Source organism: Ochotona curzoniae, unplaced genomic scaffold, assembly GCF_017591425.1.
Source record: "Ochotona curzoniae isolate NIBS_2020 unplaced genomic scaffold, NIBS_Ocur_1.0 patch435, whole genome shotgun sequence".
In the NCBI taxonomy this organism is placed as follows: Eukaryota; Metazoa; Chordata; class Mammalia; order Lagomorpha; family Ochotonidae; genus Ochotona; species Ochotona curzoniae.
In genome coordinates, this window is record NW_024467012.1 from 471,892 (window position 1) to 498,660 (window position 26,769).

The 26,769-nt window shown below is 36.9% G+C and overlaps 1 protein-coding gene across 2 annotated transcripts in view; it reads left to right on the plus strand.

The window, feature by feature from the left end:
- Positions 1-3,015: 3,015 nt before the first annotated feature.
- Positions 3,016-26,769, plus strand: part of LOC121167964 (phospholipid-transporting ATPase ABCA3-like) — a 56,121-nt gene continuing 32,367 nt past the window's right edge. Inside the window, exons 1-13 of one of the 2 annotated variants that reach the window (XM_040997693.1) lie at positions 3,016-3,153; positions 5,390-5,477; positions 5,765-6,017; positions 7,655-7,782; positions 10,093-10,234; positions 11,172-11,431; positions 12,945-13,055; positions 13,795-13,912; positions 18,832-19,005; positions 22,617-22,798; positions 23,427-23,561; positions 24,359-24,476; positions 25,078-25,232. In XM_040997693.1, the coding sequence (XP_040853627.1) occupies positions 5,418-5,477; positions 5,765-6,017; positions 7,655-7,782; positions 10,093-10,234; positions 11,172-11,431; positions 12,945-13,055; positions 13,795-13,912; positions 18,832-19,005; positions 22,617-22,798; positions 23,427-23,561; positions 24,359-24,476; positions 25,078-25,232 (1,836 nt within the window). In that variant the 5' untranslated portion in view covers positions 3,016-3,153; positions 5,390-5,417. Of the gene's footprint in view, positions 3,154-5,362; positions 5,478-5,764; positions 6,018-7,654; positions 7,783-10,092; positions 10,235-11,171; positions 11,432-12,944; positions 13,056-13,794; positions 13,913-18,831; positions 19,006-22,616; positions 22,799-23,426; positions 23,562-24,358; positions 24,477-25,077; positions 25,233-26,769 lie in introns of those variants that run through there. The other variant, XM_040997692.1, reaches the window with a different exon arrangement.

The following is a 26,769-nucleotide window of genomic DNA, read 5'->3' on the forward strand; positions in this document are numbered from 1 at the left end:
CAAAAATGCTTGTTCCTTTCTTTTCAGATTTAGATGAGTGAATTGTAGTGACACTAGTCCCAAAATAAATCTTATAATTTAATTGTAAGAGGATGTTTGTACCAAGAACATTTAGAAGTACACAGAAAAAAAATATGTTTAAAAGTAGCATTTCACTTGCTACTCTAGTTTTTAATAAAGGAGAAATGAATTATAGAGGGAAGTGGAGATTTTCTGATGCATGTCTAATCATAGAGTATACCCATAAACAACATGAGAAATTTAAGCACATATCCAGGATTTGTGGGCAGATGAGGAAACAATTAAGGTGTTTCTTGTAGAATTAGATGATAAAGTTGCTGTATTTTGGGGATGGCTTATTCAACATTTTCAGATTTCTTTTTAAATATTTATTTTCAGGGCTCTACGTGATGACTCAGTGACTAAATCCTGCCTCTGACTTTGGATCGGCTCAGCTCCAGAAAGGCAGATTTACAGAGAGAAGGAGAGACAGATCTTCCATTCTCTAGTTCACTCCCTAAGTGGCTGCAACTGCAAGAGCTGAACCAATCCGAAGCCAGGAGCCAGGAGTTTCCTCTGGGTCTTCCAGGTGAATGCAGTGTCCCAAGGCTTTAGGCCATCTTTTCCTGCTTTCCCAGGACACGCACCAGTGACCATATGGTATTGCAGTCTTTAGAAATAAAGAATCAGCCAGTTAAACCATTGCACCAGTCCCATTTTTAGATTGTTAATTGGATGTGGCCAACTAAAAATTATATATTAAAAAAGCCTTATGAATTGCTTGTATGTGGTATTTATATCTATTGTCTTTCATCAGCTATTCTGTATTCCCTTTGTCTCAGCTAACACCTCACTTAATTACGGATCTTTACCTGGTAAGTAAAAAGTAGTCCTTCCTGATAGGATTGTTGTATTTTTCCATTGACTTTAATTATAAGGCATTATAATACAAAAGGATGTCCTAAGGTATCTTCTATAATCCAGATATTCTCTAGTTTCACTTTGGAGTAGTAGTCCGGTTCCCCGTGGCCGTCGGGATCAGTCACTCCAATGAGAACCGTAACTCCCTTCTTTGCCTGTTGATTGAGGGGCATAATGAGTCCAAAGTGGCCTGGTGGCCAGGTCCAGTTCAATGCAATCACTACTATGTCGCTTAGTGCTACAGGTTAGAAGAACATAAAATTGCAAGAATAGAAAGAAAAAAAAAATTTTGCTTGTGAGTCATTTCACTGCCACTTCCACCCAGCCACTTCTGGACCAAATGAATCCCCACTGTGGCAGAAACAGCACCATAGGAGACTGATTCAGAAGCATGTGGAAGTTTCTAGAGAAACATCTGCAGTCCTTCAAAGTATTGCTCTCTAGTTGACCATTGTGTAAAACTAGTTGCTTTTGGGTGGTGGTGGTGAACATTTCTAAGCCCAGTGAAGCCCACAAGCACATCTTTTGCTTTGAATTGAGTTCCTTATGCAGAAGCAACGCTATGTGGAAGACCACATTGGTGAATAAGGCATTTGGTAAGTTCACAAACAGCAGATCTGGCAGATACATTGACTGCACGTCCTTCAGGGTAGTCAGGCCTGTTGGGAAAATTAATCAGAAAAAGAGAGACCTCAACGGATCAGGAGCCACATTTTATTTATGGAAAGCAAAGGAGTTGTCCAGCAGCCTCAAAGAGAGCACAGGGGCCTGCAAGCTAGTGCCAAGCAGGGGTTTTTATACGTGAAAGGGGGGGGGGGGTGTTTTTCTTTTGTTTGATTGCAAGAGTGTGGGAGAGCAAGTTTTTTGTCTGCACTGTTTGGGCAGGGAGGGAGCAGCCTCTTCGGGTTAGGAAGCCAACCCAGGAACTCCCCTTCAAGTTTCACCTCAAGTAGCTGCAAAATGCTTTGTCTTCTTGGGGTTTCTTAGACAGTGACACTCTACTAAACCAAAAGGTCAGAACGTCCCCTAAAGCATATACGGAGAACTTATCAAACCGATTTTTCCAAGGGCTATGACGGTTTCATAGAGAATTCCCAGCGCCTTAAAAGGCATCTGAGCCTGTCCAAAAATACAAAATCTCATGCATGCAGAACCTAGGCAGTATAAACACCATTGCTGGGGGAAAAAAGAGAAAAGAAAAAAATCCTGCTGCAAAGATAATCGATTTTATCGAGCTTACGCAAATGTGCCATAAAAAAGTAAACAGCTTGAAACTCGGAAACAGCACCGAGGCTGGTAAGCAGCAGCAGGTAGAGCGGAGATTAAGGCCGTACCTCTGGCTCCTTCCCACTCACGCAGCCCCGACGCGGCTCCCTGCAGTTGCGCGCGCGAGGCCGAGGCCCGCGGGGCGCCTGCGCGGTGGGGCGGTTGTGAGGAGCGTTGAGAGGCGGCGGCGCGCGCTCCAGACTGGCGCCCCTCAGCGGCGGCGGCGGCGGCGGCGGTCGTGGCGGTTGCGACGCCTGAGCGGTGAGTGCCCAGGCTGTGCCCCCGGCTCTTCCTCCTCCTGCCTGAGGCGCCTTGCGCTGGCCGCCCCGCTCGCCGGGGTCCTGCAGGTCCCCAGGACGCCCTCCGGAGACGAACAGGCACTCCGGGTGCCGACCCTCCACGCCTTGTCCTCCCTCAGAAGCTAAACGAACCGTGAGGGACTTTTGGGGTTTGGGGTCCGTTCCTCTGGTTATTACTCGCGTGACAGAAGGCGAAGGTTTGGGGAGCTCAGTGGACCTGACTCCCGGCTCTTCTGCCGTTTTCTGGCTCACCTCTCCCGGGCTCATCTGTGAAATGGGAATCCTGGAGGCAGGGCGACCACCTCCAAAGGGGAGGCTGGTCCCACAGCGAGATAAACAGAAGGTTCCCTGAGTGGCCCGACCTGCCTCCCCAAAAAGGATGAGAGGATGAGGACTGTGAAGGACCCGCCATTCCCGAAGTCTCACATTTAATTAGCAGAATTTGGCTCGGGTCAGTTTTTGAAAACTGCGCAACCCAGGAAAAGGAGGGAAATCATTTTAGTAGAAAATAAAAATTCGCTTTTTTTTTCTCCATAACGTGGTCCTTTCCTGTAACAGGACTGGCATGCAGTTGTACAGAATACACATCTCACCTTGCAGAACCGAAAACACCCGAGGCCACTTGCCGGGCCCGCAGCCTCTCGGTGTCACCAGGTGCTGGAAGAAGGTAGCGGACTGTGCTGAGTAAGGGATTGGGCTGCTATGGTTTCCTCCCGGCTTCTTCAAGGCCCAAAGGCAGTGGGTCTCCCAGAATCAAGTGGAGTATTGAACAGCGTGTGGTGAGCCGGTGTGCAGGTCTCTGGCTGTCCACAGCGCTGGTGACCTTTCGGGAGACCCACGTGTTCTCAAAATACTGTGATGGGGAAGTGTGGCTCAACATTTCCCACTTTGTGTTTTTATGTTTTCAATATTACTTGAAGAAACAGATGTCACTCTCAGGTTTGCCCATGGTCTTGCTCCTGAGTAGATACAGCTTTCTGGACTTCTAAAGGTGTGTGTGATCCTAGGCAGGTTCTTTTGTTTATCTCTTTTCCTGATTATCTAACACAATCACTCTGCTGGTCCTTTTGCTTTTCACTCTATCAATAAGAAACCAGGTCTTTATCCTTCATTTTTGTTGATGTTGCTTTAATATTTTTTAAAGGAAGCGTGACAGAGAAATCTTTTATCTGCTGATTCATCCCCCAGTGACCATCAAAGCCAGTAGGTGGTCCAGGATGAAGCCAGCAACCTTGAATTTCAACTGCATCTCCTAGTGCAGGTGGCAGGAGATCAAGTACTAAGCCATTGTGTGCTACTTTCCAGCTTGTTAATAGAGAGCTTAGTAGTGGGGCTTCTGATCCAATGCAGGATGCTGCCATCCTGAGTAGTTGCTTAACCAGCCATGTTACAACGCCAAAACTTCCTTGTTTTTGACAAGAATCCCTGGCATGAGTTTTGAGTTTTATGCGCCAAACAAAAACTTTACTCATCAGCAGAGATGCAGAATTCTTCATCTTGTATCCCACCTCTGTTCCTGGGCAGAATCTCAGTTCTATCTCATCAGAACTGAGAGTTGAGAGATCGGTATGCTTCTCCCAGTGCACCCACCCTCAGTCTTGAGCAGGCACAGGCACCTGGCAACTCTGGATTGTTTGGTTTATTTGTCCTGTCCCTCCTCGCATGTATTATCTGCCCTACGGAAGGTTTGCTCAAGGGTGAACAGATCCCTGTTGTTCTCAATGCAAGGTGCCAGTGCCAGTAGTAGAGCTTCTTCCCTATAAAAGGAAATTGAGTGGGTTAAGAAATCCTGAGACTGTTCATTTTCATCTGCCTGGAATGTAACTGCTTCATCCTGGAGTGAAAAGGGTGAGAACTGCCCAGCAGTCTTCCCCTTATAGAGTGCAACCATAGCCCTCGACTGGGCGTGTCATAGAAACGGAGTCCCGTCATCGTGTCACACTTGCCTGGAATAAAGCTCATAATGTGGCACTGAGGGGTTGGGGGCAGTTGGTATTTTTATTAAAATCAGTTGATGATCTTAAATAAGTATTTTTTTTCATTTCTGTATGCCTCTAAGTAGATTCTCAAAGCTTCTAATATATTTTAAATTTTCAACACATAAATGGTTGTTCTCCTGTGGAGAAGAACCATTGACTTCTTTTTTTTTTTTTTTTAAAGATTTATTTTTATTATTTTTTATTGGAAAGGCGGATACACAAAGAGGAGAGACAGAGAGGAAGATCCTCCGTCCGATGATTCACCCCCCAAGTGAGCGCAACGGGCCGATACTATGCCGATCCGAAGCCAGGAGCCTCTTCCGGGTCTCCCACGCGGGTGCAGGGTCCCAAAGCCTTGGGCCGTCCCAGGCCACAGGCAGGGAATGGTATGTTCCCTGTGGAGAAGAACCATTGACTTCTAATACATGATACATAATGAGTGACACATAGTAAATGTGCAATAAATGCCTTAACAGTGAATAAAAACTCCTAATACTTTAAATGGTGTGTTATACTCTAAGAACCTTAAAAAAATTAATCCTTTCCAGTGGTTTTGCTTTTCATAATTTGCCATGATGGTAATGTTTATTGTATATACTGTCAACTATTTTAATGAAAGTTGTATAAAAATCAAATCTCTTTGGCTTTGTGCCAACTTTACGTGGACAAATGGAACCACATCTTATTGATACTGATTTTTCTGTTTCCCTGTTTCCCAATGTTTTATACATAGTAGAACTTCACTGCATATTAAATGAAGGAAAAAGACCTATACAGTTTTCTTTAATTACATAAACTTTTTTGCTATCAATGTTTGAGACTGGTTAAGGAAAAGAGTAAGAAAAAGAAACAGCCCTAATATTTACTTGATGTTCAGATGATTAGTAACTTTGCATTTCAAAGAATGACTTTTCTCCATCTCAGGAGAAGAATTTCTCCATTCGGTGGAAGAATGAAATTGTTGACACTCAACCAATTTGCAGTACTCCTCTGGAAAAATTTTACGATAAAGGTAGGTGAATGCAGCCATGGAGTAGACATAATTATCCATTTGTTCAATTTCTGTAAATCACATAGAGCAAATCACACAGAGCAAAATTACTCTAGAGCTGTAGACAGTTCTTCCAAATCTGTAAAACTAAGTGATTCAATAATGTGATGTCTAGCAGAGGTAATGACACAGACCAGGCAGCAGTGATACTCATAGAGTAAAATAAAAGTTCAATATAAGAGAACTGTCTGTCCATTTGCATCTAATGTATTCTCTTGACTGTCACCGCCCCTTTGTTCCTCTTTTAGAGGAGGCATTGGACAACACTGATTTTGGAAATCTTCTCAGGATTGGTATTTGCACTAATGCTTCTGGTATTCCGTGCACTTACTGAAGCAAAGACTAAAGGACCATACAATTACACTTCACAGCCCATCAGTACTTTGCCTGCCTTCATTAAAAATGCAAAAAACTGGGAATTGGTTTACGTACCTTCTAATATTAGTGTAGTCAAAGAAATCACTGAAAATGTGAAGAGGAATCTCAACATCAGTATAAGAGGTTAGTCATTAAAGATTTCTACAAGAAATGACTGTTTTTAGAGACACTTAATCAAATAATGTTGGTGAAGAATAAAGTTGGAGAAACTACTTTCCTCCATTTTAGGATGTACATATAAGAATAGTAATTCAGACAGTAAAGGTATAGACACATAGTAATGAAAATGAATAGCTAAGCCAGAAATAAGCCTACATTAACATGCCAAAATAAAATTGTGCAACAGTATGAAAGAATTAATTGAGAACATAATTTTTTTCCACAAACATTGGTGTCACAATTGGACTCCAATTGCTAAAGCAATGAAACTTAAATTTTTAGGCAAAAAAAAAAAAACAGTGACTCACAGATCTAAATGTGAAAAGATTTTCAAATAATTTAGGAAAGAATGTAAGATAAAATCTTTGCAACTTATGATAATCCTTAGATGTTATATCAATATCATGATGTATAGAGGTTAAAAGATAACTAGGACTTTTAGTATATAATGCTAACATAAACAACAATTGGTTGTTCTTGAGTTTATTCATATCTAGTGTTTTACTACTTTATTGTAATGTTGAATCCTTATCATAATAGGCAGATTTACATTTTCCTATTTATATTGTAATTTTCATATATATATAAGAAAATTGAAAGCTTCTGAGATTGTCAAATCCAGATGAGAAGATACAATGCAGTAGGCATCTCTACTTCCAGATCAATGATTGACTTGCAATAAAACTATTAAATATATCTTGACATTAGGATGCTGGACTCTGCCATTGTTCATAGCTACAATGTCAGAATACACTTAAATGGCATTATGATGGACTTATGACTGTTTATGAAGGACTATACTGTTGTAATAATATAGGGGAAATCAGTGGAGGAAGAGGCTTTAGGGAGAGGAGAGGGAAAATCCCAGAGCCTATGGATTAGTATCATACAATTTTTAAAAAGTAGCAAAAAAAATTGAGAACTTCACTGGGAACATTTAATAATTCACAAAAACTAAAAAAATAACTTAAAAAGTGAAATAACTCAAAAAGTGAAAATATTTACCATGGCTATTGCTTAATTTGGTTTTAAAGAACCAAGAGAGAGGAAAATACTTTTAGATTTTAACTGCTTTTTCCTGAAGGTCAGGGTTTTTGTCTTACTGAAAATCTTCCTCTTACAATTTATCACAGTAGGCTTGTTATTAGTGAATCCTCTTTGTTTGCCATCACCTGAGAATGTTTTTATTTTAGTTTCATTCTGAGTGATATTTTTACTGAATATAGAACTCTGCATTGAGAAATATTTTCTTTCAACATTAAAAATATATGCATCTGTCTCACTGGGTGTGAAATATTTTCCCATTGTGTTTTATGTCTTTCATCGGATGGCTTATATTGCTTTGTATGTCAAATATCCATTAGTTAGTCATGATGCGAATATTTAAGAAACATTAAAATTTATAATATTTGCAGGAACTCAAACTGACCTTTCTGATATGGGTTACAGGCATTCCAATTAGCAGTTTAACTGTGATGTGCCAACAGAAAAAAAAAATTATAATATTTAGATAGGATTTTGTTCATGTGAAGTAGTATCCAACTTCTCAAAAAGATGTATTGTTAAAAATTTTTATGGAAGTAGACTTTTTTTCTCTATAGTTCGGGGCTTTTCTTCAGAAACTGAGTTTGAGAAGTACATTCAATATGATTATTCATCTCACTATGCACTAGCTGCCATTGTTTTCGACCATGACTTCAAAAGTAAAGATGATTCTCTACCACTTCAGGTAAGAACATCTTAGCTGTCTTAATTTTTTTCCTCTTTCCTTTCTCCCTTCCCCCCTCCTCCTTCCTTCAGTCCCTCCTTCTCTCTCTCTTCTTTCCTTCCTTCTGTCTGTCTTTCCTTCCTTGCTGAGGTTGAGACGAAGCCTTAGCTTGAATGTCTCAAAACACCAGCCTCCAATTTCAGATTTTCTTTTTTCTATTTGATATTACCTATTCTTAAGACTTTGAACTATGCTTTTATTTGATTCATTGAGTTCTCCAATTCCAATATTTCTGGTTTTTTTCAGTATTCTGTCTTTTTACTAAATTTCTGATTAACATTATGCATTGTGTCCCTGATTTTATATAATTGTCTAGTTGTATTCTTTTGATTATCTTTGAGTATCATTATGTATAATCTTTTTAAAGATCTTCAAATTGACCAGCACTTGCTAAATATTATTTATTTTGCCCCATATGGGGGAAGCAGTTGACAGTTGAGGAAGGAAGAATATGGAGGGTGGAAGGGGAAATCCCTAAGGTTATGGAACTCGATCATGAAAAATAAAAATTTTTTTAATTCGTTCTTATCACATCCTATCAAAGATACCAGTCCCAACAAACTGTTGCTCCTACTTGGAAGTCTGGGTCCATGTCTCAGAGTATCTCTCTGTCAACCTTGGAAACCAAGTTCGGGGGCTTGCATCATGGCCTAACAGATGAAACCGCCTTCTGGAACACCAATATCCCAAATGGGTGCCGGCTCAAGTCCCAGTTGCTCTGCTTTCAATCCAACTTCCTACTAATGTGCCTAGGAAAGCAGCAAAAGATGACTCAAGTCTGAATCCTTATACTCAAGTTAGGGACATGGATGAAGCTCCTGGCTTCAGCCTAGCCTTGCCCAGGCTGTTGCAGCAATTTGTGGAATGAACCAAGTTATAAAAATTTTCTCTCTTCCTCCCTGCCTGGCTTCCTCTACCTTCCTTCCTCCCTTTACCTCCATTCTTCCATTCTCTCTCTTCTATCTCTCCCTGTGTGAGTATGTGTGTGTATAACTCTGCCACTTAAATACATAAATATTTTTTAAAATCAAAAAGAAACCAACTCCTACCTTGCTGACCTCCCCACCTTGAATTTCTGAGTGTCAGTCCCTCAGTCTTTCCAGTCAGTTTATACTTTTTATTAATTCCCACCTCTTGCTTCTGCTACCTTCGTCCTAGGTCTAATGATCGCTTCCTGTTGTTTCTGTTGCCAACTTAGAATTCTCTTGTCCTTTTAGTTGCAGAATATGGTGTTCGTTTTCTGGCAATACAATGAACAGATAATAGTACATTCTTATGTAGACGTGTCATAATTTTCCAGTCTTCTCCCTGGAAGCAATTAAGTTAATTCAGATATATTTCTACCACAGATAAATTTACAAAGTTGCACATGTTTTCTTCATATTCTTGGAGGTGTTTAGTACATACATGTTTCTTGAAGCAGAATAAATTCCTGGTATGCTTTGAATGTTGTCTACAAGATTTATGTTGAAACTTAATTGCTATTCTGAGAGTATTAATGGAGGGGACTTTTGAAAGATAATTAGGAATTGTGAGCTCCATCTGCCAGTGAGATTAATATTGGTATAAAAGAGCAAGTTTGTCCCCTTTTATCTCTTTGCACTGCTGCCCTTTACCTTCTGCAGTGGGGAGGGACTAAGTGTTACTGCCTTGCAGAGGACTTAGTGTTCAAGGTGCTGTCTTTGAATCAGAATCTCCAAACCTGAAACTGCTCTGATAGCAAATTTCTAAAGCTCCAGAAATGTAAGAAAAATAATTTCCTGTTCAGCATGTATTGACCAATCTCATATATTCTAGAATAGCATCATAGACTGAAGCAATGCTTATAAAATTTGTTAGATATGTTATGATACTCCATGAAAAGTGTACTGTTAAAAAGGATCTGTTTTTCTACAACTTTGTTAAGAGTATGTTAAGCTTTTGGTTTGACATTACAATACCTTAAAAAAATCTCTGCAATTTTAAGTAATGTTTGTTTATCTCATTGCCTTACATTAAGACTCTTTCCTTATATGTGTGTCATATCTTGTTATGTGCATTATCTGTCTTTGGAGTTGAATTCAAATCAGGTACAACTGGAGCATACTGATCCATGTTATGGTTCAGAGTTACTATCATTCTTAGATACTCAGAATCATTTTGACATCAGATAAGTCTCGTGTTCCACATCACATGGTTGCCCATTTGCTTTTAACTTTCCATGTTTCCAACATTTGCTTTTCAGTTTTGTTTTTTATTTAAACATAGCTTGTTTCCTGTTGCTACTTCTAGGTAAAATATCATCTGCGTTTTGCTAGGGTACAGAGGACTCTTTGGTGGCCAGACAGGATAGGATGGAAAACAGGCTTTCTCTTTCCCAATCGTCCTTCTGTAGGACCCAGGAACCCATCTCAGTCTGACGGAGGAAGTCCTGGTAAGCAAATCATAAACATACTGAAATTTTTTTTGATCACAGTTGTATACTAGAACACACACTCGGGTGTGTGTGTGCACCCATACACACATTTATTTAACAAATGAGAAAAGGTGTCTGTTCCTAATTTGTGATGAGCTTTTCAATTGAAAATTTCTATTCGGTCAAGATAAATATTCAGCTCTACAGTTAATGCCAAACTGTTACATACAGCTATAAACATTGTTTTTTGTTCAATTTTGATTCTTATAACAATGTACCTATCTTTTTACAATTGTAGTTGAGTAATTTGCTTTGCAAATATGTAAATTTACATTTATTGACATTTCTTGCCTATTTGTACCTATACATATTTCTCTTGACTAGATGTAAAAGGTTTTTTTTTTAAAAAAGATTTATTTATTTTTATTACAAAGTCAGATATACAGAGAAGAGGAGAGACAGAGAGGAAGATCTTCAGTCCAATGAGTCACTCCCCAAGTGACTGTAACAGCCGGTGTGAATGTATGCATATGTGTATATACACACACTCTGGATATTAGTTTCTTGTCATGAATAATTTTCAAATATTTTTCTTGATTTTGTAGGTTATCCATTCATTCCATTGATTGATCATTTCCTTTGCTGTGCAAATAACTTCTTAGTTTGATGTGACCTTTTAGTTTGATGTACTGTTCTTTTTTTCTTCCTGATTGTTTTATATATCATACGTTCATTTATTTCTCTCTTAATGTCTAACTATTCTCTCTAATTCTGTTTTCCACAAGCATGCAGATGTATGATAGATACAGTAATTGTGTATAACTGGTCTTCATACAGAATTCAATTTTGATTTTGTAGGTGACATACTATGACTTAACTTGAACTTCCTTCTTCTTTTTGTACCTGAACTGTTCTGTGGCCTGTTTCACTTAACAATGTTTGCTCCGTCTTGCAGGGTATATCAAAGAAGGATTCATGGTTATACAGTATGCCTTGGATAAGGCCATCATGCTATATCATGAGAACAACACTGGACAAAAATTGTTTGATGGTATTAGCATTTTTATACAGAGGTTTCCATACCCAGCTTATTGTCATGATGGATTACTTAAGATCATTGGTTCTTTTCTCCCTTTGATATTCATACTCATATTCTCTCCAATTGTACTTTCCAATGTTCGATACATTGTGTGGGAAAAGGAGAAAAGATTAAAGGTAATAACACTGATGAAATTTCTATAAATATTTTTAAAAATTTTGTATGGAAAATTGCATTATTTCTACTTATTCAGCTTTAGTGGAGGGTTGTTACAAACTTGTAGCAGTAAATCCAACTACAGAAAAGAATGAACACTGGAGCCCCTTACTAATGTCTAAAGCTGGGAGAACTTCAGAAACAAACGGACCCTGAGAAGTAGCACAATTCATGGAGGGAGACAGAAAGTGGTCATCAGAGGAACATAAAGTCCCTGATATGAAAAGTACTGGTTCACTTCAAACAAAACCATCTCCTTCATAAATTAAGTCTCCTCACTAAGTGTGTTTATTTTGATGTGTACTTCCTTAGACAACATGTCTGATTTTCAAAAAATAATTATTAATTATATAAAAAGCAAGAAAAAGATAGTCCAAATAAGTCATCAGTTACCAGAGCCTGTAATGACACAGATGTTGAAAATGTCAAAAAATTTAAAATAACTATGGTCAATATTTTAAAGTCTGTGAGATTCATTAGAAGGACCGTTGGACTCTGCATACAATTTATCTCACAGCTAATATATAACAGTGATGTAAGAATTTAAAGCTGTGTCACAAGGAGAAAAAAATGTAAGCAAAGCCTGAGGAAATCTACCTGCTGGCTTTCTCATGTAAACCCACATGGATTTAGGGAGCAGTCCTGCTTCAACAGTGAAAACCCCATCATATGTTAGTAAAATTTCTATCCGTGAGGGATTCAAGCACCCAATGTTTCAATTCAGAATTGGTCATGTAGACTCACCCTGTCTAAAATATTCCGAATTCCAAACATCATGATTACATACACAGTATAAACTGTACTCTTTGTACAGACACCAAGTGCCCATATGCCAGCCAAGAACCAGTCATACAAACGTTGTCTTTCTAATAATAGCAGACTCAGACTCAAACCTTCTGCATTCTTTTTAAATACAGTAGATAATAGGCAAATAAATCAGAATGATAGCAGTCAAATGAAATTTGTAAAGATGAAAAACACACTAACATAAATGAAGAATGCTGTTGACAGGCTTGTCAGTATGCCCGATCCAGCTGAGGAAAGAATCTAAAAGTTGAATACAAGGGGTATTATATTCAAACTTAAGAAATTATAGGAGGTAAAAAGGCATTATTGTAGACATTTTCCTCCAGTATTCCTGGAAGCAGGGTATACTAGAAATGCAATACTCATCTTGGTGCTTTAAAGCTTTTTAAATGTTAGTTTATTTTGACCCAACCAGGTGTACTATATTTTTAAAAGTCTTTGAACTCAGGAGAAATATATTTTAGGCTAGTACTACCTACCTTTTTTAACTGCATTTTTTTAAAATCAACACATTAGACTTTCTGAGCCTTGACTTTCTCGTTTATAAGATAGAGGTATTATTTCCATTTATGAAGGTTTCTATAAGGATTAAATTTTTTAAATTACATGTAAGTCCTATAAGCTGAAGATATATATGATATTTGGTTACTGTTGTATTATCTACAGGAATACCAACTCATAACTGGACTCAAAAGCTGGATGATCTGGGTTGCCTATTTCTTGACATTCTTCTTTTGGTATATAATTATTATCTCTTTCCTATGTATGCTGTTCTTTGTCAAGGCAAGTGTCTAGCTTTATATTGTCCAATATAAATGCAATTGACCATATAGGTAATCTTAAATTTTAGTAGCTACTAGAAATTTTTAAAGTAACAAGAAATAAGTGAAAAATTTTCAGCAAATATTTAGCTCAAATTTGATATATATATATATACACACACATACATATATGTGTCGAAATGTAAGCTATTTAAAATTTGAGTTGTTTTACAATTTTTGTGTCAAGTATTCAAAATCCAGTGAGTTTTGTATTTACACTGTATCTGAATTCAGACAATTATATTTAAGAAATACTTTACATATGTTTAATGTGGTATTCTTATTTAAACTGAATAACACTCAAGCCTCTGTTCCTCAGTCATACTAGCTGCATTTCTGGTGCTTGAGAGCTTAATGTGGCTAATGAGTACTGTATGCACAACTGAACTCTACCTGTGGGCGTTGTACTGCAGTTCTGCAGAAGGAAAGAATAAGCATGGCCTGGACTGATCAGCCTCAGGTTGCCAGGAAAGTGAAATAGGATTTTTCATTGATTCCCCTACTCCGGAGATTCAGAGGCAGCCCAGTCTCTAGGCTAGACTTACATCCTCTTACAAAGAGGTTAACTCTTCATCCCACTGAGTTTTAATCACTAATTATCACATTAGGACATCATTTTTCTCCTCTCGCCTTGAAATTTTGTGACACTACTTAATGCACGTCCTAGCTGATAGTATGTAATTGTTTTCTTTCAGATTTTTAATAGGCCAGTCTTCCGCTACAGTGACACAAGTTTCATCTTTCTCTTTCTGATGTGTTATGCCGTTGCAGCCATCTTCTTTGGCTTTATGATTAGCACATTCTTCAACAAAGGTGAGTCACAACAGCTCCTGTAACAAAAATTCCATTTTAATTTACCAGATATATTGGATGCTCCTTTTAGCTGCCTCATGTATAGCCTTTGCATATATTCTAACATAGGTGATGAATTTCCTTTCTAAACATCTTCCGTAACTTTTTTCTTTCCCTAATAAACTCAAACCTTCTTGAGTTCCTGGGGCATACCAGAGGCTGCCCTGGCCTGTGCATGTTTGTCCTGCCTCACAATCCTTTTCTTTCTTAGTTCCAAATTAAACCTTTTCACATAAATATTCATCTCTACATTGTTGTTTTACTTTGACACTATCATTCATGTCTTGGTTTATCTTCATCAACTCACATCTGACAATGATGACTCACTCATTTTGGAGTGGGAGATGTTTAGTTTTTTTTTTTTTTTAGAACAAAAGTGTTTTTTTTTGAAAAATGAGATCCTGATATTTATAGGCTAGATGAAACTGGAGCCCTTTGTATTTTGTGTTATAAGCCAGACACAAAAAGACAGTTACCCCAACCAAAATGTATAAATGTTGGATAGATGGCTTTCTGGCTCAACCAATTCATTTCCCTTAGGTCGTCTCCCTCGCAAGTATGGGAAGTCTCTGAAATGTGTAAATGAAAAGGTGACAGGCCTAGATAACTTAGAATTTAGAGTGACAGGTCCCTCCCCTCCCTGTGATTTTGTCATTGCTCTCTATACATAGATCTTTCAAGAAGTACTGCCAAAACCTCCAGATCACCAACAGGCAACAAGATCCAGGAAGAGCTGGTCTCCCAAACCAAAGGACTAGTAAAGGGTTGCCTAACAGCTGAAAAAGCGCTTTAGTAATTTTTTGTGTACTTACCGTACTCCAAACACCCAGTAGAAACACTTCACTCTCCAATGTCGTAGACATTTTTCCTCCATTCTTTACCCGTCCTGTGGAGCCAAATGATACTCCAGTCACTGCTAGAGAACTGACATCAGAAACCAGCAGTGAGCTGAAATGCCACACCCCACACCACGCTGAGTCAGAGGGACTGAATAAGGTGAGTAGGTGACACAAGTCAGTTCTCATAAACCCTCTGGTGTCAGGGAGGCTGAAGAGGAACCTATCCTAACTAGCCTTCTGTTCCCCCACACTTTCCTTACCTATATTATGTCATTATGGATACAAGAAAATTACAAATCGTGCCAAGAAAAAAGCAAAATCACAGGAATGAAAAATTACAGGCCTGGCACAACAGCTTAATTGGCTAATCCTCTAATTACAAGCGTATATGGATCCCATATGGCACATGTTCATATCCCAGCTACTAAACTTCACTACCAGCTCCCTGCTTGTGGCCAGGAAAAGCAGCAGAGGATAGGCTAAAGCCTTGGAACCCGGAATTCTTGTGAGACACCAGGAAGAAGTTCCTATCTCCTGGCTTCAGATCAGATTAGCTCTGACCTTTTGCAGCCATTTAGCAATTGAGCCAGAGGGTGGAGATCTTTCTTTCTGTTTCTCCTTTCTCTGTAAATCTCCATTTCCAATAAAAAATAAATCTTTTTTTTTTAATGAAAAATTTCAACAGACATCAACTGACATAAAACAGATACTGTAATTATCTGAAAAATATTTAAGCACCCATCTTAAGGATAGTTTGTCAAGCAATTAAGAGTTCTGTTGATACAGATGAAAAATAAAAATCTTGCCAAAAAAAAGGAGAACCTGCAAATAAGAACCAAACTACAGATTTGAAAATAATGAGAGTATAGAATAAGTAAAATTGAAGATAGGAAGCTTAAGGAAACACAGATAAATTCATGACAAGACATAATTAAACTTCTAAAATTATAATTTAAAAAATGTAAAACAAGAAGAGAGGAGCCATGTATTACATACAGGTGGATAAATGTCACTTCAAATGTCTGAAAATTTCCTATTTAAAACCAGAAGAATCGGCATGCTTTTTAAGTACTAAAGAATTGCAACTAGGGAATATTTATGCAGCAAAACTATCTTTTAGGATTGATTAGGAAATATGTTATCTTTTTAATTAATTCAAAAATTTTTTTTATTTAATTGGGTTAAATTTTTTTATGATACAGTTTCCAAGGCTCTGGAAATTTCCCTCCCCCACTTTACCCCCCTCCCCCCGATTTTCCCTAGTTTATCACAGAAATATAGTCCTTCAGAAAACAATTTTAAGTCGATCCTTCAGCTATTTAAGTGTATCCTCACGTTTTAGGTATGGACGGTGGCAGAGTCCAGCCTCCTGTTGTAAAGATATATTTAACAATTCCACTGGGAGTCCATTTTTTTTTGGAAGTAGAGATGCATATTGTATTGTATCTTTATTTTTAAAGATTATTTATTCGAAATATAGAATTGCAAAAAGAGGAGAAGCAGATATCTTGTTACCCACTCATTCACTCCCTAAATGACCACGTAGATGCAGAGGCCCAAGTGGTTGGGCCATTTTCTGCTGCTTTCTCAGGCACCTTGACAGTGTGCTGGGTTGGCAGTGAAGCAGCCGAGACATGAACCTGCACCTCTGTGAGATGCTATGGAGACTTAACTCCCTGTGCCACAGAGCTGGCCCTTACTCTTACGAACTTGTAAGATGTAAAGTCTGTTTTATCTGTTAAGAGAACCACTGCTACTCTTTTTTGCATGGAATATCTTTTTAGTTCTTTAATTTACAACCTGCGCATGCTTTTGGAATTAAACATCATGTAGTTTGAAATGTTTGTTCTGTCTTTTATTGGAGAGTTTAATCAAATTTTATTCAAAATTATTCAAAATAATTCCTGATGAGAAATGTACTGCTTCCATTTTGCTAGCTTATTTCTCCCCAGTTTCTTGCATTGCTACAGTCTATTGTAGGGTGTGGGTTTTTTGTTGTTGCTTCTGGAGTGGAAGTTTTAATTTCTTCTTATTTTCTTTTGTTTGTATTGCACAGTTTCTTGTGGTTTCCCATTGAAGTTGCATTCAAATGCCCAATATTACAACACTCTAAATTGATAACTGCTTAACCTCAATAACATGTAAGATCTCCAATTTAATTATTGATATCACAAAGGATATCAATAATTTTGTGTCTAAAAATGAGATGATAATTGTTCTATAAAATTTTTATTAAATCTTGTAGAAAATAAAAAAGAGTTGCAAACCAAAGTTACAATGATACTAGCTGTAATAATTGTCCGTGATTCTAAATTTAACAGATATATTTCTTCGTATGGTCTCAAGTTAGTGAGACCTAATAACCTTTCATTTCAGTCTGAAGGACTTCCTTAGCATTTAGAGCAGATATTTTTGGTTGTATGTAGATGTCCGAGTTTCTCCATTATTAAAAATTCTTTTTATTTGAGACAGACACACAAACAGAGTCCCCATTCTCTGGATTACTCCCCAAATGCTCACAATTGCAGGGACTAGCCAGATCAAAACTGACAATCAGGGATCCAGTCCAGCTCTGCTCTGAGGTGGCAGGAACCCAAATAAATAGAGCCAACACTTGTTCGATCCCAAGGTGTGGTTACTGAGAAATTTGAATCAGGAGCTGAGCCTGTACTCTGATAAGGGTTGCAGGCATCCCAGCTGACAGCTCAACTGCCAGACCAAATGCCCACACTTCTCTGTTTTGAAGGACAGTTTACTTCATGTAAAATTCTTGACTTGCAGTATGTTCTTTTTCTTTCAGCAATTTAAATCAATCTTTTGGCTTCCTAGATTGCTGAACAGAGCTCTGATGAAGTCTTATTGAGGATCCCCTATATGTGACAAGTCACTTCTCTCTTGAAACTTTTTAGGTCCTCTTGATCTTTTGGCAGTTGGATTATATCATATCTTGGTGTGAGTTTTCTTAAGTTCATCCTACTTGGAGATTGTTGAGCTTCTTGAATGTTTATATGTTTATATTTACGTCTTTTATCAAGTTTTTAAAATAATCACTCTATCTAGTCTTCTTCATTCTTCTGGGATTCCCAAAATGCATAAGACCTCATGGGGTCCTATGGGGTCCTTTGTATGTTTATTTTACTCCTCAGTATTTTTGATAGGCGCTCCACAAGCCCCAGAAAAAGCAAGGAGGAAACATAAATGATGTAAAACCCTCCAGGAGGAATGCTTGCTTCGGCAGCACATATACTAAAAACCCTCCAGGAGTCTTGAGAAATGAGAGAAATATGTTTACTTTTAAGAGGAGCCAGCAAATGGAATCTCTGTGTCTCTCCTTCTCTGTGCAAATCTGCCTTTCCCATAAAAATAAATACAACTTTTTAAAAAAGTACTGGGACAGAGAAGTCCAGAAAACGTATGATGGCTTAGATTAAGATAATGTTAATGGTATAAAATTGAAATGGTAGATTTTTTTGTACAGATGCAGTTTGGAGATTCTTAAGGGACTTATTGAGGGCATAGTATATAATATGGATAAACTCAATAGAAGAATGCAAGTCCATAATATTAGTGAGTAGCATGTCATACTTTTATCTGGTTTTATCTTCACTCAAATTCTTTTATAGGCATACAGAAATCTCATGCTTGTGTATTTAACTACATCCAAGTCTCAATATTCAATATTTATGATTGTATTCAACTGTTCTTTTATTATTCAATTTTTAAAATGAGACCAAAAGCATATATTTAAAATTCATCAAGGGCTTTTCTTCAACCTACAACTTCAAACTCTTTGGGAACTTTATAGATTCAGTGTAGTTCATAGCAATGCTACACATTTATAATTTTTCAAGCAGAAGCCATAAATGAGCTTTAGGAAGGGAAGGTAATGTTTCCTAGTACCCTAGTTTCTGGGGTGCAAAACAGACACTAGTTTCCTGTTAAAATTTACATATTAGTGCTTTCTTGTATGAAGAGTTAATTGTAATTCACTGTTATACAGACTGCCTTTAACTGACTTGATTAAGTCCTTCTTCCTTGCAGTTCCTTTGGCTGCTTCTGCTGGAAATATCCTGTTTTTTGCCAGTTTCTTTCCATTTAACTTTATCATTCAACACTATGGAGAAATAACTCTTGCTTACAAGGTAGTTGCCTGTCTCAGCTCAAATGTCGCATTGGCCCTGGGGATTAATCTTTTGTTCAAGTTGGAAACAAAAGGTGAGTGTTTGCTTTTCTGATTCAGTTCTTTAACAAGTGGTCTAAGGAATTGTGAGGGATACAGTGGATGCAAAGATAAAATGTTACAATGATTCTTTGTGCCAGATTTCTATATTTATGTAAGGCAATTATGTGAACTATGAAACATTGTGTTTAAAGTTCCCCATCGCTCCACAATTAATCAAAATTACATTATCAAATCAAATAGATTTTTAAAAAAGATTTTTTTTTTGCTTGAAAGTCACAGAGAGTAACGGAGCAGCCAGCACTGAGCCAGTCCAAAGACGGGAGCCAGGAACTTCTTCCAAGTCTCCACGTGGGTGCAGGAGCCCAGAGCTTTACACTGTGCTTTTTGCTACTGTTCCCAGGACATTAGCAGGGAGCTGGATCAGAAGTTGTACAACCAGGGCTAGAATCAGCATTTGTATGGGATGCTGGCTCCACAGTCAGAGGATTAGTGTGATTTGAAACTGCCCCAGCTCCCAAATCAAATAATTTTAAATATTGCATAACTTGCTCTGTTGCCTTAATAATTTGCCTTGGATCTCTTCTAATATAATGCTATGCTTCTTTCTTTTTTTTTTTTATTTGTTCCTTAAGTACTGTTTCTGCTATAAATGAGTACTGCAATTAATTAACTCAGTCTCTATCAATGCATGTCTAAGGTATTTCCAATGTTTTCCTGTTATCCATAATGGTATACATATATTTAGCTACATAGTAATCTGAAAAAAAATCGCATTAAATAATTACAGCTTAGTTTTTATTTGAATCACAGAAGAATATCACAGTCTGTTTATTCTGCTAAAAATACATTAGTTTTTCCACATTTTTTCAAATAATACATTGTTCTAATTTATTTCCTGTAATCATTTTTCCTCTGAATTCCTCACTATAGGGGGAAAAAAACTAAAGCTAGTATGACTCTGATGTAAATATTTATGGAGGTTGTTCTGAAAGAATCAGTGTTATATAAGTTCTTCTCCCTTCCCTTATTCTGGGTGGTATGGGTACAGGTGAGAATTGAGGAGATCTTAGAAGTGGGGATTTCAACTCTTTTCATTCTCTTTGGGTCTTTTGCCTCTGTAGCAAAGTACCTGGCTTGAGCTGCCTTATGGACCCTTACTGATGGAAGTATGACTGGTGAAGTATGACACAGTTTCACAGCATCAATTGGCAGGCCTAATTTTAGCCACATGCCCCAGCTTTGAAAGAAGTCAACCACTTATTTGTCTGCTAAGACTTTCTTTGGTCCTCAATAACTCATAAAGATTTCTTCAGGTTCTAAATGTCACTTGCAAAAAAGAAGTCGGGCACACCACTGCTGCAGGTCCATTTCTCTAACTGCTTCACTCCAACAGCACCAGTGCAACTACAGCACCATGTGGCTATTTCTCACTGATACAAGCTGAGCTTTTCCGTATAGTATCCCTGCAATAGGAAATATGGAGCCCATGTGCTTGTTAGTAATGTATTGACTACCTTAGTTTTAATCTTTTTTTTTTTCTTGGAGTGGGATGGTACTGGTTTTCCTCTGTGTCTTCCTTTCTATAATAAAATTTCCTTTTCAAAATTACATTTACATTGCTATATCCCAAATAATATAACCCTTGGTATAGGATAAAGAAAAACAGGTTTACTAATCCAGGACCAAATGTATGAACCAATTTAGGCAGATTTTTCAGATTTTTATATCCTTTACACCATGAAATAATTTTACTTTTTTCTAACTTTTTCTTTTTAATGGCACTTCAGTGTGTTTTCAGATTGAGTGAGAGGAGGAATTTGAGTCCTGTATATGTTATAGATATCATAACAATTCTTAATCTACAGCTCATTAGACTTGAGTTTATGTTATTTTCTTCCAAAAGTTTAATCTAAGTAAAATGTTCAGTCTTTTCATTCATTGGTATACTTAAATCTTGTCAAAAAAAAAGTTCTTCCGTACCCAGGGTAATAAAGATAATCATCCTACACTTTCTTCTAAAACTTAATAACAAAAATGATCTTTATATTTAGCTTTTCAATAATCAGTTTCTCTTCCTATTAGTCATGAGGCAAGAACTCTGTTTTATTTTTTGTGTGTGACAGCTGAACTATGACATCTACCTGAGGCATTTGTTTTCTACTGATCTCTAATTCCACCTTTGTTTCACATATATTTCCCACATATGCATGGCTCTTTTCCTGGCAAGCATTTCTACTGCAGTTCTGTTTTTTTATTTTCCCTGTGTTCCAGCACCACACTGGTTTTACCTTAGCTTTATATTATATTTTATCTCTTAATCTTTGTCTCTACATCTTGCTGTTTTATTTTTCTTACTACATTTCTTTATACTTGAATTTTAGGATCAGTCAGGTTCTATAAAAATTTCTGTTTGGAATTAGAGACCTTACTATATTATATTTAAATCTTTCAAGGAATAGCCAATACTAAGAATGTATGTGGCGCAAGTGGTTAAAGGTCCTCACCTTGCACGCTCCCATATTAAAGCAGTCTTTCAAGACCCGGAAGAGGCTGGATCCATAGTATTGTTGCGCTCACTTAGTGAATCATCAGACGGAAGTTCTTCCTCTCTGTCTCTCGTATATCCGCCTTTCCAATGATAAAATAATGAATGTATGTGTGTATATGTAATTTATTTACAAGCACTAATGTAAGTCTGTGTCCATAAAACAGTAAAACTTTATGTTGCTTTATCTGCATGTGGGACTCTCATTGGTTTCATCCAAAGTCGGATATCCACTCTTGGCTTTCTTTTTTTCTTTTTTTCTACCATTCTTGGTTTTCTAATTTGTTTTTTTACCGTTTTTTTTTTATATCATTTGACTATTGTTTTCTGTGTCATTTTTTTTTTATATCAGTAACCCTTATTGTACTTAGGGCAGGAGAATTTCACAAGTTATAGGAGCCTTTATAAAATCGATATTCTGCCTTCTCTCCCCCGCCCCCATGGCTTCTGTTTTTTCTCTTCACTGCCTCTGAAAATGGCTTTTTTTTAGTAAGCTGTTTTTATTCTAATAAATATTTTTTCTAAATTATTATCTTTTCTGTTATCTTGCTAAAATGTACAGTATTCACAAATGTTCTTTCAATTAATGGTTCAGTCTCAACCGAATGCTTGACTTGTTATTCTTTATATCTGTTGGTAAACAGTGAAGGACCATATTGATGACTTTGTTTTTCTAAATTTATATAGAAGCCTATTTAGCTAAGCATGCTAATTTTTCTCTTCTGTTCCATAGTCAGCATTCATCCATAGTGCTGTTGCATTATTTTTTTCAAAATGTATACAGACTCATGATTATTTCAGTGGAAGATTAACCTGGCAGGACAGTAGGACCAAATACTACTGCTTTTTGTTGTTACTGTTTTGTTATTATTGCTTGTTTTTTGAGTCTCAGTCATCTTTTTTTAATTAATCATTCCTATTTTTTTAAAAATTTTACAATGATATATAGATGCTACCATTTTCTAGATCTAGATACAAAGCAATATAGTAGGTAGATTGAATTGCAATGGCAAACTGAAACAATTAAACTTTTTTCTTTACTGTTTAATTCACAGAGCTCTCATGTTTACTGCCTTTTGTTTTTTTTTTTTTTTTCAGAGATTGGTGCTAAATGGCGTAATTTTTGGACACCAGCCATCCTTGAGGATAACCTTGTCTTTGGCTATCTAGTTGGAATGCTTTTACTTGATGCTTTCTTGTATGGCCTTGTTGCCTGGTATCTAGAAACTGTCTTTCCCGGGCAGAATGGCTTGCCCCAACCATGGTACTTTTTCTTTATGGTAAGCTTTAGTGCTACTGTTATTGCAAAAGGCTTTAGTCCTTAAGAGCCTGTGCTGTAATATTTATCATCAAATAAGAAGATCAAATGGCAAATTGCTCTTCTCTATATACCTTACCTACTGAAACGCTAGCTATTTCTTCATACAACTCAAAACCATCTGCATATGCAGATACATACATCTGGGGATAAGACACTGAAAACCTTTGTTGAATTAAAAATTGTGAATTCTGTAACCTTTATGCACCCAGATAAATAACACTTTGTTATAATCCTTTTACTAGGGAAATAGATTGACAGTTTTTTTTTTTTTGAAGCTTTATATCAATACTTCTAAAGGGTTTTATAAGTCTTTCTGCAGTTTATTTCCTCATATCTTTGGTGTCAGAATAATGCTGTTTTCATAGAATAGCTAAAAAGTATTTCCTTCTGTATCTTTGGAAGAGTTGGAGAAAGATTATTGTTACTTGTTGTTTGATATAATTCGATTCAGCCATCTGGTCCTGAAATTTTCTTCTAAGGAGGTTCTTGATCACTAACTCAATCGCTGGTTGCTAATTAATCTATTCAAATAGAGTGTTTCCTTTATTAATATTCATTTGGGTAATTACATTTGCTCTTTTTTTTAGCGTTCATACTGGTGTGGAAAACCAAGAATTAATAAGAACAAAGAAATCAGTGACCATGCGGAAATCCAAAGCCGCTTTTTTGAAGATGAACCTATTAGTTTGGTGACGGGTATCCAGATCAAACGTTTGCACAAGGTACGATTTCCAGTACATCTTTTTTGCAAAGAGACTCGTTTGTCCACATGCAATGGAAGTATTCGTAACAGGTCATTACAAGAAAACAAATGTAGAGTCATAATACAGTTGCTATCTAAAAGGCAGAACTTGACTGGAACTGCATTTAATAGAACAAACAAATATGAGGATATCTCAAAGTTTTAGGGAAAAACAACTAAAAGACAAGTTTATTTTGGAGCAAAAACAACTTTTGAAATACATGCATACTAAGCAAACTTCAAAGATTTTATAAAATACATGTGGAAAAATTATGCATTTATTGGAAATGTTTTTTAAACTTACCTATTAATGCCATTTTTATAGATGAAGCTCTACAAATATCATCTGACTTGCTGCATTCATTATGCATTACTTTGAATATTATCTGATGGACTTAGCAACAAGTGCTACTTGTTTGCATAATAATTTATATGATGAAAATAAGCTTGATGTAATAGTAACCTTTAGATCTGAGTGGGAGGATTTCTGCAAGGTACTTTAACTAGATAAAGAATTGTATTATTTAATAGAAGAATAGCTACACCAGCTTGTTTTTCCTTTCTATTAGCCTAGAATATTCTTTTCCATTCTCTCACTTTCAGTTTCTGCATATCTTTGTTGATGAGATGCATCTCCTGTAGCAAGATATTTGGGTTTTGCTTTTTGATCCAGTCTGCTAATGTGTGACATTTGATTGATGGGTTAAAGTATTTACATTCAGGTTTAGTATTGACAGGTAGTGATTTGGTCCATGAAAGATGTCTGTTATGTCATAGGAATTTGATGACAACACAGCAGTAAACAACTTGTCTTTGAATGTGTATAAGGATCAGATCACTATTCTTCTGGGGCATAATGGAGCAGGAAAGACCACAGTGTTGTCTATTCTCACAGGTATGTGTTCACTTCTTCCAGAACAAAAGTCAGGCTCCTTTTAAGACCGAAGAAACATCAATGAATTTTACCAATAAATGCGCAATAAATTTAGTAATGCTTAAAGTTGTAATTATTGCTACAGTTCCAATTTTTTACAGTCAAGATGTTGTAATAAACACTTTGTAATGCATGCAAATTATACAATACAACTACATTATGTAATAAATGAACTTTTTACTTAGTCAAAATATTTATGTATATGTCAGATATTTCTGTAGGAGTCTATAGTATGATATTGATTATTAGATAATTTATCTCAATTTTGTACTCTAGCGGGGATACATAGACAATCAATTTGGAATTTACAATACCACATGCAAAAGGAGATTTTATGATAGAATGTTCCTTACCCAATAAAGAGGGGATGTGACATTGAATTTGACGAGAGTATATTAATGGGCTATGAAGGGAAGGACAAGAACTATTATAGAATTTGCAAACACTACTTAGTGTATTGAAACCTACTATACTGATCCAAGGGTTAATATTTTTTCTGAACTATTCCTTCTGAGTAATCCACAAGTAGACTTAATTTGAGATGTTGTTTGCTTAATCCTAGGTCGTTTTCCTCCTACCAAAGGGAAGGCCTATATTAATGGGTGTGACATTTCAGATAACATAATTGAAATTCGAAAAAACCTGGGCTTCTGTCCACAGCATGACTTGTTGTTCAATGATTTGACAGTAACAGAACATCTTTTTTTCTACTCAGTGGTGAGTCAGAGATATATTCTATGAATTTGAAGAATAAATTTGACATTTTTATCTTTTAATATGTGTAGAGATCTATAACTTTTAACGCATCTGTACCCTTAGATCATAGAAACTCAATTCACAAATTCCAAGATATGGAATCAACTTGGAATTCCAAATTTCCAAGATATGGAATCATCAATGGGTGACCGAAAAAGAAAATTTAATCACTCAGTCCTAAAAGGGAATGAAATCTTGTCTTCCTTCTAAATCTAACTAGAAACCACTATACTTAGTGAAATAAGCCAGTTCCATGAATACAAATATAATATGTTTTCTCTGATTTTGACAACTAGTGCACAGAGCACAAAAATGTAATCTGTAGCAGCAGCAAAACAGTCATTCCAGGATTTGATTATTGTGTACAGTCTTTGTTTATATTCTTGAAGATAAGTGAGGGTTTTTTTAAAAAAAAAATTCTTGTTATTATTTTCTTCTTACTATGTGCTGATATCTTTACCTGATGGAGTAATAAGTCTGTGATTGCGAACTGAATTGAAAGTATGCTATTGTAAATAATAATAATAAGGGAGGTGGGTGGGGAATGTGAGAAGGAAGGAGGGTAGGATGGGAAGTATTATTAGCTCCTAAATCTGTATTACAATACAGGTGAAATTTGTCCACTTTTCTATAAACTTATTAAGATTTTTTTATAAGAAAGACATATTTACAGAGAGAAGAAGAGAAAGATCTTCCATCCTCTGGTTCACTCCTCAACTGGTCGCAATAGCCAGAGCTAAGCTGATCTAAAACCAGAAGCCAGCAGCTTCTTCTGGGTTTCCCACGCAGGTACAGGACCCCAAAGCTTTGGACCATCCTCCACTGCTTTCCCATGTCACAAGCAGGGAGCAGGATGGGAAGTGGGGCTGCTGGGATTAGAACTGATGCCCATATGGAATCCCAGCACGTGCAAGACAAGGACTTTAGCCATAAGGCTACCATACGGGAACCAACTGCTCCACTTTTGATCCAGATTGCTGCTCATGTGCCTGGAAAAGCAGTGAAAAATGGTCCAAGTGCTTGGGATCCTAATAACCATGTGGGAACTCAATTGGGTTCCAGGCTCCTGACTTCAGCCTGGTCTGTTCCTGCCTGGTTATGGCCATTTGGGGTGTGAACCAGCAGATGGGGAAATCTCTCTCTCCTCCCCAAGTTCTCCCTCTCTCTTTGGAATTGCCTTTCAAGTAATTAATTAGTTAGTTCAATAAAATTTTCTATTAAAAACTTACAAAGGGCCTGGTGTGATGGCTCTATCTCCAAATGTTGGGATGCCTCCTCTCTGTAAATCTGACTTTCCAATACTAAATAAATTGATTTTTTTAAAGTGGAACCATTAAATTGAACCTCCACTCCTATCACATGCCTATATCACAGGCTTAATCCATTGCACCACAATGATGGACCCTGCTTAGGCATTTTAACATTTGGTAATTTGGAAAATAATTCCAAAGCCCAGGTAATCGTGCCATTGGTGTCTGCCCCTTTGTCTTTTCCTATG